Source organism: Oratosquilla oratoria, chromosome 6, assembly GCF_046742065.1.
Source record: "Oratosquilla oratoria isolate Oo_2021 chromosome 6, ASM4674206v1, whole genome shotgun sequence".
In the NCBI taxonomy this organism is placed as follows: domain Eukaryota; kingdom Metazoa; phylum Arthropoda; class Malacostraca; order Stomatopoda; family Squillidae; genus Oratosquilla; species Oratosquilla oratoria.
The window spans coordinates 74,002,473-74,016,275 of record NC_134782.1 but is presented as its reverse complement, the minus strand read 5'-3'; the positions used below and the strand labels follow the sequence as shown (position 1 = coordinate 74,016,275).

Here is a 13,803-nt window from a genome sequence, read left to right as displayed (position 1 = left end):
GCTACACTACATAGCAGAACACCCACACACACCAAGAAACATTAAAACAACACCCAAAGTCTTGTATCACACACAGATACTCTCTTCTCTTCCTCCACAACCACCAAATACCAGCCTCTGGAAACATATTCATAATCATATCACTCACCGCTCCATTAACACATTGAAAGACAACACACTGCTGCATGCCAGACCCCCTGATATCCACCCTTCTGAATCCTCTCTCCCACGAAAGGACAGAGTCCACCTGGCCAGACTGCGGTGCGACCACCATCCAGCACTTCTAAGCTACCACAAGAGACTGGATGACCGCATTGTGAACAGCTGCCCAGGATGTAACACTTCACCCCATACCATACAAAACATACAGTGCTCGACAAAATTCGCGCCTGCTTAGGCCAGACCGGGAGCAAATTATGGCGAAAAAATTATGGTCATTTTGATGGTGAAACAAAGATATCAGAATTCGCGCCTGCCTGTATGACGTCACGGCATCCAAGGACGATGCGACAGGGAAGCTGGAGCACGTCAGTTGCCTCAGGGCATTCGTGGAGGTAGGGTGTGTGTGACGTTGTGCTCGTGAGGGGGCCAAGTTTTGTGTCGCATTTTTTTACCTTTTTTTCCCTTTTCAGTGTAAATATGGCTCCGACCAACCATTTAAGCAATGAACAGATTGCACAGGTGCTGATATTGAAAGATGCAGGCCATGGAACGAAAGAAATAAGTGACTTGATGAACATAAACCCTTCCACAGTGCGCAGGTGGATAAGGCGTCGACGCCAAGAAAACAGTGGTGCAGACCCAGTGCCTAGAAAACACACTGGCAGGCCTAGGAAAACTTCCCGTAGGGCTACTAATGTAGTGAAACGTGCAGTGGAGAGTAACCCTCGTATTACAGCAAGGGTTATAAAAGAAAATAACTCTGGTGTGTTCGGTGAAGTGTCAGTGCGTACTGTCTCACGGCGCGTGCGTGAGCTTGGGTACACCAGCCACAAGCCAGTACGCAAACCATTGCTGACAAAGCCACAGCTCCAACGTCGTATTGACTTTGCCAAGAAATACTCAGCATTTACCAATGATGACTGGCTGGACGTGCTGTGGTCTGATGAGGCCACCTTCACAGTCACTTGCAACCGTGGTGCAAGGGTGTACCGCCGTCCGGGTAGCGACCCGCTGGACCCCCGTTATGTGGAGAGTACAGTTAAACACCCTGACTCTCTTATGGTGTGGGGTTGTTTCTCTGGCAGGGGCATGGGGAAATTAATTGTTTTGCCAAAAAACGAGAAAGTTAATCAGTACAATTATTTGGAATTGTTATGTGATCACTTGCCAGACTGTTTTGACATGACCTCTGCCAGAGTTTTTCAACAGGACGGTGCCCCTGCCCACACTGCCAAGTCTGTGCCTACCTGGCTTAATGACTGTGATGTTGGGTTCATCAGGGACTGGCCAGGTAACAGCCCTGACCTAAACCCAATAGAAAATCTTTGGTACCTGGTAAAGAAGGACGTCAGTTCACTCCCCAAGCTCCAGGCTGCAATCGAGACTTCTTGGCATGGTTTTGACCCTGCTAAGCTAAGGAACCTTGCCCTGTCTATGCCACGTCGCCTACATGCAGTGATAAAAAGGAAGGGGAAGCCAATAAAGTACTAAATAAAGATAAAAGGTTGCTTCTTTTGTGTTTTATTTATCCATATGTATGATTTCCATGTTTTTTGCGCCCGGTCTGGCCTATGCAGGCGCGAATTTTGTCGACCATCATTTTTTCGCCATAATTTGCGCCCGGTCTGGTGCAGCCGCGAATTTTGTCGAGCACTGTAATGGAAGACTGCATTATACACAATCATGCACGCAAACAACACAACATACACTTTATAAAGGATTTGTGGGAAAACCCAGTTTCGGCTGTGGCATTCCTTGGGGAGACAGGACTGCTCGGACAGACAGTCAAGGGAACGACAACAACAACAACTCTCCACTACGATACTTTCCTGGAACTCCACACTTCCCAACCACTCCGTCTATTGGTCCATTTCCTACCCTAGCATTAAGGTCTCCCAATACTACTACATTGACATTTCCCCCTAATCCCTATATGCACTCATTTAAATCTATCCAAAAAGCCTCACTTTCTTCTACACCCTTCTCACTACCAGGCCCATATGCACTTACAAAAACCAACATCTCCTTTCCCAGTTTCACCCTCATCCACATTAACCTCTTCACTACGGGGCACATCGCACGTCTGGCAGCATTAGCTGCCTGACGTGTGATGTTGCGTCATAATAATTGCATTATAAAAAATAAAGTCAGTGCTCAATCGTTCGTTCTCTTTCACCTGTGTATTTTGATAACCATAGAAAACTGATGAAGCCAGTTTAGAGAGAATGAAAATTACGTAGGTACGACTACAATAAATATAATCAAGATGGCGACGTCGGCAACATCGAGTACCCACTTGCTCCTCATGCCGACTACGTAGGCATCACCGTATGGAAGTGGTTAACCTTGAAGAAACCTCCTTCAACTCCACTACACATTTACCTATCTCTTCACTTACTAGTGTAGCCACCCCTTCTCTCCCTTGCCCTCTCTTCACTCCTGAGAGTCTCCCTACTATACTCCCAAACTCACACTCGCCCCTCCCTCTCAACTTAGTTTCACTCAAAGCCAACACATCCATCTTTCTTCTTACAAACATACTATTTCTTCCCTTTTACTCTCATTTGTACCACATCCACGCACTTAGACCCAAACCTTAGGATACCGGTTGGAAAACTCCTAGACCCTCTTATGCCTTTACTTTTTTTTTTTTAGGAATGTCCACTGTGGGGCTACAGGAAAAAGGATGCCTAGTCCTAATCCCCATCCTGTTTTTGTTGCCTCTTATGATTCAAATGGGAAGACTTGGTGGCAGTATTCTTTCCCCCATCCCAGGGAGATTTCTTGAATGGGAGAAAAAGGAGGGTGATACTTAGAGACAAATACTTGACACTGGGAAGTAATGATAAGTGGAGTCCCACAAGGTTCTGTATTGGCTCCAATTATGTTTGCCATATATATGAATGACATGGATGAAGGTGTGGAATGTAATATGAACTTCTTTGCAGATGATGCAAAACTACTAAAGAAAGTAAGTACAGAAGAAGACTGTGAATCACTACAGAAAGACCTGGATAAAGTCTGGGAATGGAGTCAAAAGTGGGAAGTGAACTTCAACATCAAGAAATGTATAATGGATTTTGGAAAAAAGTAAAAATAGAATATTGGGGTAATATAAAATTGGTACAAATGAAGTTAAAAAAGTTAGCTTGGAAAAGAACCTACGAATAATTATCAGCAAAGACATATAACCAGACAAGCATGTAAACAAAACTGTCGGAGAAACCTTCAATTTACTAAGATCAATGAAAGTGGTCTTTGATTACTTGGATGAGGAAATGGTAAAGAAAACATTAGTTACACTGATAAGACCAAGATTGGAGTATGCTGCAACACTATGGACACCCAGTGCTAAAAAGAATATAAAGAAATTAGAAAAAATCCAAAGAGCAACAACAAAGATGGCACCAACACTTTCAAAATTGACATACGAACAAAGATTGTCCAAATTGGAATTACCCACTTTGGAACAACGAAGAGAAAGAGGAGATCTACTGGTCATTTACAGGATTATGAAAGGGATGGAAGTCCTAGACAGAGATGATTTATTAAAGTAGGATAAGAGAAAAACAAGAGGACATGAAAAAAAATTCAAAAAGGATAGTCACAGAAGAGATCTGAAAAAGAATAGCTTCCCACATAGAGTGGTGGATATCTGGAATAAACTGGATGAGGCAAGTGTGTGCAAATACTATACAAAAATTTAAGAACAAACTAGATGCTGAAAGATACAAAGATGGGTCACTACGAGCATTGCTCCCTTCCCGTATAACACAATTAGGTAAATACACATGTACAAAATTGAAATCCATTTACTGACATTCTTATAACAGCATAATTTTGGGCATTTTGCTTAACACATTCTATTTTGTGCAAAAGCTGCTTTAACTTACATATCTAATGGCTGTCTCAATTTCCCCTGATGAATACTCTGGTCGTTTGAGGATGTGTTTGTGCAACTGCTTACCAGCATGCCGTGCAATATTGGCTCCTGTAAATGAGGATGTTTAGTTAAGTTCTACATCTGAATATATCAAAGGAAGACTATTTGATTGAAAAATCATAAAAAAGGATTTGTTTTGAATACTGTAGTAAAATTTGCATCTGGAAAAATATTATGAGTAGAGGTTCTCGCTGTCCCTTTCTAGGGCCGCTTCAGTGCATGTTATATACATATGTATATATATATATATATATATATATATATATACACACATATATATATAATATATATATATATATATATATATACATACATACACACATATAAATGACACTGAGTGGACATAAATCTACTGTCTCTAAAATCACTGATGATACTAAGCTGTGTGCACACAACAAATGATCACTTGAATCAATTGGATATTCAAGACTTAGACAATTTAGAGCAGTGGTCTAAAAAGTGGATAATAGAATATTACATACATTTACCAATGGCTTCCCCCCCCCCCTTTACAAGGGAGGTAGCCAAAGTCAAAAGGCATAATTCCACTCCCATCCATGTCATCCCCACCCACTCCATTCCCTGCATCTTGCCCACTGCCCTGGGTCAGAAGCAATGCAGGATGGGCACAGAACATCTACAGGAAAGCCCCCTCATTTAATTGGTGACTCCCCCTCTCCATCCCCTCATGCAGAAATAGAAAAGTCAGGGAGAAATCCCTTTGGGCTGCGTCAAAATAGCATTCACACACAACCACCCCATAACGCTCCCATCACCCACCCACTCCCCTCCATGCATCACAGCATCATCCATATACAACCATTCTCCACTCATCCTTATCTTCCTCAACAGACACCGCCCTCTTTCTGAACATCCCCTTTACCCCATCTATCTATCCATCTCATCCATGGTCACCCCCTCCTGTCCACCTCTGCCTTCCACATCTCTTTTACTAATATTTCTTCACTCATTCTTTCCATGTATCCAAACCATCCCAATACTCTTTCATCAACCCTATCTCCTTACCTCCATTTCCACCTCCCCTTGTTTCTCACTCTATCCAGCCTAGTAACCCCTACCATACTTCTCAGACATTTCATTCCAAACACATTTAAACTCTTCCTCTCTTATGTTCCATGTTTCTGCCCTATACAGTGCTGTTGCCACAATCACCCCTTCATACAATCTCCTCTTTAACATCCATTCCCAAATACCTATTTCTATTAACAGAATGTTACTTAAGTTAAAAATAAAACTAAGCTACCTGGAAAAAATTAACATATTGGTGTAATTATCTGTATTGACTTTGCAACATCTAAGAATTGTATTTCTGCCTTAGAGAAAGCAAACTGGATACTGGGATTGGTAGAACATGATATAGATTACTGGTCTGCCCACACTTGAAATATTCTGTATTTGCATGGTCCCCAAATCTCATTGACAGATTAGAAAGAGGGCAGCAACAAGCTACAAAACTCAAGTAAAATAAAAGAAACAAAGCACACAATATCCTCTTAAAACACTGAAGCCTATTCTCTCTCTCTAAAAAAGTGAAAACTCAGGGGGGACTAATACAACCATTTACTGATTTTAAAGGGAAATGATCACATGAAAAAATTTAATATTTTTACACTAAATACTCCATATATATATATAATATATATATATATATATATATATATATATATGTATATATATACCAAAGGCTTTTTCCCCCTTACATGGGGGTCAGCCAAAAAGAAAAAGGCATAGAAACCACTCCCACCTATTCCATTCCCTACATATTCCACTCCCCTCCACCCTCTTATTTTGGCACCTCCTGGATGACGGGTCATCTCTGCATCCTGTCCACTGCCCTGGGACAGAAGCAGTGTCGCAAGACACAGCACATCCACAGCAAGGGTACTTCATAAATTTGGCAACCCCCCTCTCTGTCCCCTCATGCAGAAAAGGAGAAGACGGGGAGAAATCCCTTCGGGCTGCATCAAATTTTTTCTCATACATACTTCCTAACCCCCATCCCCCACCCACTCCCCTCATGCATCATTCATACACAACCCTTCTCCATTCACCCCTATCTTCTGTCCTCTCCCGTCCTTCCTCAACAGACATTCCTCTCTTTTGTAATGCTCCTTTCACCCCATCCATCCATCTCATCCTAGGACGCCCCCTCATATTCACTCCTTCCACACTTCTTTTACTAATCTTTCTTTACTCATTCTATCCATGTGTCCAAACCATCCTAATACTCTTTCATCAACCCTATCTCCCAGCTCCCTTTCCACCCCTGTTCTCCTCCTCACCTCATCATTTCTCACTCCATCTAGCCTAGTAACCCCTATCATACTTCTCAGACATTTCATCTCAAACACATTCAAACTCCTTCTCTCTTATGTTCCATGTTTCTGCCCCATACAGTGCTGTTGACACAATCACTCCTTCATATAACCTCCTCTTAGCATCCATTCCCAGATGTCTATTTCTCATTACACTTTTTAATCCACCAAGGCATTTAATCATTTCTCTCAATGTACCTCCACCCCCACTCCTCCCTTTCCTGCCACATTTGCAGCCAAGTATCTAAAACTATCCACTTCCTCCAGTCTCTCACCCTTAATGCTCACTTCCAGCCTGCTGTCACTCTCTCCCCTTGTACATCTCATCACCTTACTTTTGCCCACATTTATCTTCAGCTTCCTTCTTTCACACACCTTATCAAACTCTGTCACTAGCTTCCTCAATCCCTCCTCTGATCCTGCTACAAGTGCAGTGTCGTCAGCAACAACAACTGGCTTATTTCCCACTTTTCTCCATTTTCTTTAATCATCTCCAACCCCTGACCCACTACCCTTGCATTCACCTCTTGCACCACCCCATCCATGTATAGATTGAACAGCCAGGGCGACATAACACATCCATGACGAAGTCCCACCTTTCACTCTCTCCATTTCTAATCCTAATGAAAGCTCTACTACTCTCGTAAAAACTCTTGACTGCTCTTAACAGCTTTCCTCCTATCCCATACTAACTAGACTAAAAATATATACAAATAGAAATAATGGCCTCAAGCTGACCTAACACAAACAACCCAGTATAGTAAATAGGAAGATGGTGGGAGGACTGTGAAGCAAAATTTGGAGGTGGTATGAAGGAAAAGCAAATATTTCCTCACACCTGCTCATGGTACTTCTGGGTTTGATTTTCATGTGGGAATTGATAACAAGAGTGAAACAGCATCTGGGACTAAGAGTATTCTCAGTCACTGGCAAGCTTTCCTTCCACTTTCATTCATTCATTCTCTTGTCCAAGGTCTCTCCTAGGAGACCACAGCTCCCAGGTAACTGTTAACAGCCACTGGATGAGCCAGTAAGTCACTCAAGGAAGGAATAATGTGTTGTTGTCTGGGTATGGTTAAGGCAGGGCAGTGTTGGAGGTGTTCACTGTCTTCTGTGTGATGGCTGCATCTGAGATACTCTGCTTCTGTGGCCAGTCCTATTTTATGCTGGATGGTGGCCTGAATGCAGTTGTGGAAGTGTGGTTCTTGCTTCTCTTGGGAGGGACTTTTCTGTGGGGCTAATGTCTGGAAGGGTCATGGGGAGGGGATTTTGGTGGTCAATCTAGTGCTTGTTTTGTGATGCAAGTGTAAATGTGATATTGTATGGGTGTGTTGTGAGGTGCAGGTGGAAGGTTGTAGTTGTTTGAGTAGTACAAGTATGCTGCTGGTGTAGTTTTTCATTGCATTCAGTTGGTTGTGTATGCGAGATATGAGGAGATGTGTAACTAGGGTGGATGCTCTTCCATTGAATTGTGTGCCCATCATTTTCATGTGATGTTCTATGAGGAGAATTTTTTTTTCTTTTTTTTTTTGTGAATTGTTCTACTGGGGTGGTTTTGGTGCATCTGTTATTATTCTTACTGTTTCACTTTTTATATCATAGAGGTGTCTACTTTTGTTTCTCTTATTGTTGGAAACCATGCTATGGAAGCATTATGAAGTGTGGTTCTTAAAAACTGTTGTAGGCTGTAATTAGAGGTTCCTTCTGCTGTACAAAGCCTATGCTTACAAATCATTTTAGTATGTTTATTTTCTTGTTGACTTTCATTGTCAGATCTCTAATAAGTGGAGTGAAGATCACATGAGTATAAAAGATGATCCCCAGGATTTTTGGGTTTGTTTCTAATGGAAGGTTTGGCCATTCAGATTTGCTACTGGATGTAGGCAGAAAGGAGAAATTTTAATGTGTTTGAGAAATATGGTGGGTGTTACAAGGATGGATAGAGTATGAAATGAAGAGGTGAGGAAGATAGTGAAGGTGGAAAGAGAGCTGGCAGATAGGGTACATGAGGAAATACTGGGACGGTTTGGGCACATGGAAAAAATGAATGAATGGAGGAGGAAGAGGAGAAGGAGGAGGAGGAGGAGGAGGAGGAGGAGGAAGAGATGATAATACACACACACACACACATATATAAACTCCTAACCAAGCTACAAACACCCTTGACTATCTAAACCAATAGCATATGACAGCATCTCAAATTTGTCCACAAGGACAGCACTAGTAAACCACAGATCACACTACTACTACTACTATTAATGATGATGATGATAAATTGTATACATGAGAACGTTTTTATTTAATAACTTTGCAAAAATGGCTTCTTCTGAAAAGCTGGAATCCACAAAGAATGACTTTGCTTACCACCATGTCCATCATATACTGCAAAGAAAGCAGCATCTGGATCATCAGGCATTGATAGGATGGTAGTATGTGCATCTTCCATGTTGACACGCCATCCTTGCATACAAGAGGCCCCAACAACCATCTGTGCATTTTCACACCTTGAAGTATCTTTCAGCGTTACTGGCTCACTCAATGTCTGTCCCATTCTGGGAAGAAAGAAAAAATATGTTATTTTCACACCTTGAAGTATCTTTCAGCGTTACTGGCTCACTCAATGTCTGTCCCATTCTGGGAAGAAAGAAAAAATATGTTGTAAAATGTTATGTAATATATAATTTAGCATCACATTCATAAACAATGGAGCTAAAATTTAGGAGCTTCCCTATACTTTTTGTACTATCTAAAATAAGTAATTGAACCAGAATATCACAACCAATTAACACAAATATATCCATATTACCATTACTCATATTTATATTGCTTAATCAATTTATAGTTACCTTCTGCTCATGTGAATGAAATTTGCAAAATAATTTTATATCATCTTCGGTAACTTGTAATAATTACTGGCAACGGTTCCTTGGGCCCTCCCATAGATATCTTTGTGAAAATAGTTTGGACAGTAGTCTGCACTGTATTAGTGCTGGATAGTTTCTATATCACCAGCTTATAGTAGTGAGAGGGGTGTAGTTGTCAGTTGTTGGGTCTACTTATTTGAAAAAGGTGGTATATGTATATATATATATATGTATATATATGTATATATATATATGTATATATATATATGTATATATATGCAATAAAAACACTAGGAGCGTGTGTTCACAAATGCGTAAATAACCACTAGGAAAAGTAAACTAACGAAGCAGAGCGCTTTCGTGTAATTACATCTTCAGTGCAGATACAAAGAAGGAATTATAAGATGAAGAAACAAGGTACAGAATATATGACATAGTGAAGAGGGCATTCGGAGAGGTAGTGGAAGAAGTACACGTGACGGATGTATGGGCCGTCCTGGTAGCCAACAAGTATGGGACGTTTGGGCCGTCCTGGTAACCAACAAGTATGGGACAACTGCTCATAATTTATATTACAATTCAAACAATTTTGAAATTTCATGAGAAATAAAACTATCTAATTTGTACAAACCTTGATGAAGATTAACATTTATCCCCTTACTAGATTTGATCAAACTGCATTCAATTAAATTTCTTTCTGTTATGTTGTTGTTGTATGTGATGACTTTAGCGTTATCCCAGTCAACTGGGTGGTTAAAATGGTTCATGTGGTTGAATATACCGCTAGATTGGTTTCCCTCTCTAACGTATTTCTTATGTTGATTGATTCGTGTTGTGAGTGTTTTAGCAGTCTGACCAACATAAAACTGATTACATGATTTGCAAGGTTTGTACACACACCCTTTATTACTATTGACAGAATTATTTATGAGCAGTTGTCTTACAGTGTTCTTGTTATTGAAAACTACATTAATGTTAAATTTATGTAACATATTTGGAATATTTTGCAGGTTCTCTTGGTACGGTAAAATTAGCAAGTTATTCATATTGAAAGTTTGAGTTGACCTAAGGTTGTAAAATGTCCTTTTAGCACAATTGTAAGCTTTATCAAGAACATGTGTGGGGTATTGTAGCTTAGTACCAATGTCGTAAATACATCTTATTTCATCATCGATGTACTCTGGGCTGCAAATGCGTAGGTTACCAGGACGGCCCAAACGTCCCATACTTGTTGGCTACCAGGACGGCCCATACGTCCGTCACGTGTACTTCTTCCACTACCTCTCCGAATGCCCTCTTCACTATGTCATATATTCTGTACCTTGTTTCTTCATCTTATAATTCCTTCTTTGTATCTGCACTGAAGATGTAATTACACGAAAGCGCTCTGCTTCGTTAGTTTACTTTTCCTAGTGGTTATTTACGCATATATATATATATATATATATATATATATATATATATATATATATATATATATTATATATATATATATATATATATATATATATATATATACATATATATACATATATATATATATATGTATATATACAACTGAAATTTATATATACAGATCTTGGCCCTAGTCCTAAGATCAAGTGCCAGCTCCTGGGGAGGTAACTCCAAGTGGAGGTGGGGGTATTGATAGGTTTTAAAGACAAGCATTAGGAAGATTTTTTCCCCCTGATGTCCATCTTGCAAGACCACCACTAGCAGATCAACATCATTGCTCAGTAACTTGTATTTTGTGTAAAGCATCATGTACAACACTGAAGAAAGCTTTGTGATTTTTTTTATTATTTCCTTATTGTCAGGTATTGAAAACATACATACATACATATACCAAGGCTTTTTCCCCCTTTCAAGGGAGGTAGCCAAAAAGAAAAAGGTTTAAAATCATTCCCACCCATTCCATCCCTAAATACACTCCACTCCCCTCCACCCTCCCTCTTATCTTAGCACCTCCAGGATGACGGGTCATCCCTGCATCTTGTCCACTGCCCTGGGTCAGAGGCAGTGTCACAAGTCACAGCACATCCAGAGCAAGGTCGCTTCATTAAATCGGCGACCCCCCTCTCTGTCCCCACCATGCATAAAAGGAGAAGACGGGGAGAAATCCCTTCGGGCTGCGTCAAATTTTGCTCACACATACTACCTCACCCCCCATCCCCCCACCCATTCCACCTCATGCATCACAACATCATCCATATACAACCATTCTCCATTCACCCCTGTCTTCCGTCCTTCCTCAACAGACATCCCCCTCTTCCCCAAAGCCACCTTCATCCCATCCATCCATCTCATCCTAGGATGTCCCCTCATGTTCACTCCCTCCACATCTGCCTTCCATACCTCTTTTACTAGTCTTTCTTCACTCATTCTTTCCATGTGTCCAAACCATCCTAATACTCTTTCATCAACCCTATCTCCCAACTCCCTATCTAACACTTTAATATTTATTTTTCATCATTTCTACCAACAATTCAATGCTTTTCATTTATGCAGTAGCTAAGCATATATATCTATATATATATATATAACCATGCTCTATTTTGATGTTATTCACTACATTCAATTTCCTCTTGATATATCAATCAGTCACCTCAGTTTTTACTTGTCTTGTAAATGATTACTTTATTGGGTTGATTTCTGGAAGTTTGGTAAGTACATAGTTTGGTGTGGTCTGTTGTGGAGTGACCTGAATGTTTGTTTCTTTATGGAAATATTGTACAAAATTTGGAGGAAGGTTCTTGTAGGTGTTTAAAGTAGAATACTGTTGTGGATGTTTTTATCATGCATTCAGTGGGCCACATATGTAATATTGTATAAAAGGTGAGAGGGTTTAAGGGCTTTGGCATAGAGCTGTGTATCTAGATTTTTGTGTGTGTAGATATTCTATTGAATTGTTGTTTTAGTACAGTCAGTTACCATTCCTACTGTTTTATTTCTAATATTTGTTGAATGTCTGCTTTCTTCTTTGACTCCATGCTCGGGATATTTGTTTTTCCTGTCCAAATCCTGTTCCTATTGCTGTTCTATATGCAGTTACTTATCTATCTTCCTCTTGATGTAGTGTAACAGGATTATATAATTCTAAATGACAAAATCTGCCTTGAAATGCAATAAATTTCTTATATTTCCTTGACTAATTATATTCATCATTCTCAAAAGAATTCTATATTTTCTAATAAAACCATTATTATTTTGTTTGGGTGCCTTCTTAATAAGAATTTGCCTTTTACAGTCCCTTCACTGTATCACTGAATACACTGAATATAGAATCTAGGTTTTTCCAATTATCTATAGCTTCAGTGTCCAGTTAGTTTTATAAACATTAAAAATCCTCATACTATCTCTAGTTTCATCTAAAAGAAGTTTATTTTTCTATTACTATTATCATTATGCAGACTACTTCTTGGTTTAATAAATACATAACTATCATTATGGTGAGAGACATAGGTAGGAATCACCTCAATCAACCTTAGAAATAGTGTCTTCTGCACTAGTTCAATGGCAGGTCTAAGATATTATTTAGTCCTCTGACAGGTGATTTTATCTCTTGCAACAATTAAAAATCATAGCCTATATCACACCATATTTTTCATTGTGCCTTATCATTCATCACTGAGAAGTTTGCATCACAAAACTCCCATTTCATGCCAGGGGAATTAAATTCACCTTTAACTGTAATTTTTGGTAGATCTGCAGGTAGATTATTAAATTGTTCTAAAAATGCTCAGAACATTCATGACTGGAGAGAAGCTTCTCACAATCCATACAATAATTTTGGAACATACATTATATAATATCTGTATCATTATCAGATTCTTATTCCAGATAAAAACAATTAAATAATTATATACTTTAACTGTGTTCAATACATTACTGTTTATATTGTATCACCTTTAAGATGAAGACAAATGGCAGACTAGAAGATAAAAATCTGTATATAACCATTCTACAAATATTCGGAACTCTATTTAACATCGATACATTAATTATTGAGTTTGTTCCAATTTCACCTTGAATACTGGGAGTGGTTATCCTGATTTACATAAGAACTCTGGGAATTTCATCATGGACGTATAAATCCTCTGCCAAAATATCACTATTTTCTTGATTAGTTAATTAAGTTTAAACTTGGAATCCATTTTCCAATTTGATGATACTGGTAACACCTAATCTTTGAAAAATCGAAAGATCGTATTTTGACATAGACAGAATTACAGATCCTCTAATTAGTCACAAGATGATATGTACATAACAATAATAAAAAGCTTTACCTTGCTGGTTCTTTTCTTGTTTAGTCGAAAAAATATATAAATCTAATACTTGTAGCTCGACATAAAGTTCCACTGGGTAGAACACACTCCCCAAATACCCTGCTCGATGTAAACACAAAATAAAATTCAAAGTGAAATGAAAATATTTCTTTTTATCGTGTAGTAACATAATTCATTTTATTATATGTCATTTGAATATATTAAAGACAAAA

The 13,803-nt window shown here is 39.2% G+C and overlaps 1 protein-coding gene across 1 annotated transcript in view; it reads right to left on the bottom strand.

The window, feature by feature from the left end:
- The window catches only part of LOC143026628 (putative protein phosphatase 2C T23F11.1), a 43,509-nt gene extending 29,808 nt beyond the window's left edge, over positions 1-13,701 (bottom strand). Inside the window, exons 1-3 of the mRNA XM_076187347.1 lie at positions 13,592-13,701; positions 8,806-8,993; positions 4,056-4,153 (exon numbers count right to left, since the gene is read on the bottom strand). Coding sequence (XP_076043462.1) covers positions 4,056-4,153; positions 8,806-8,992 — 285 coding nt within the window. The 5' untranslated portion in view covers position 8,993; positions 13,592-13,701. The remainder of the gene's footprint in view (positions 1-4,055; positions 4,154-8,805; positions 8,994-13,591) is intronic.
- Between the last annotated feature and the right edge of the window lie 102 nt (positions 13,702-13,803).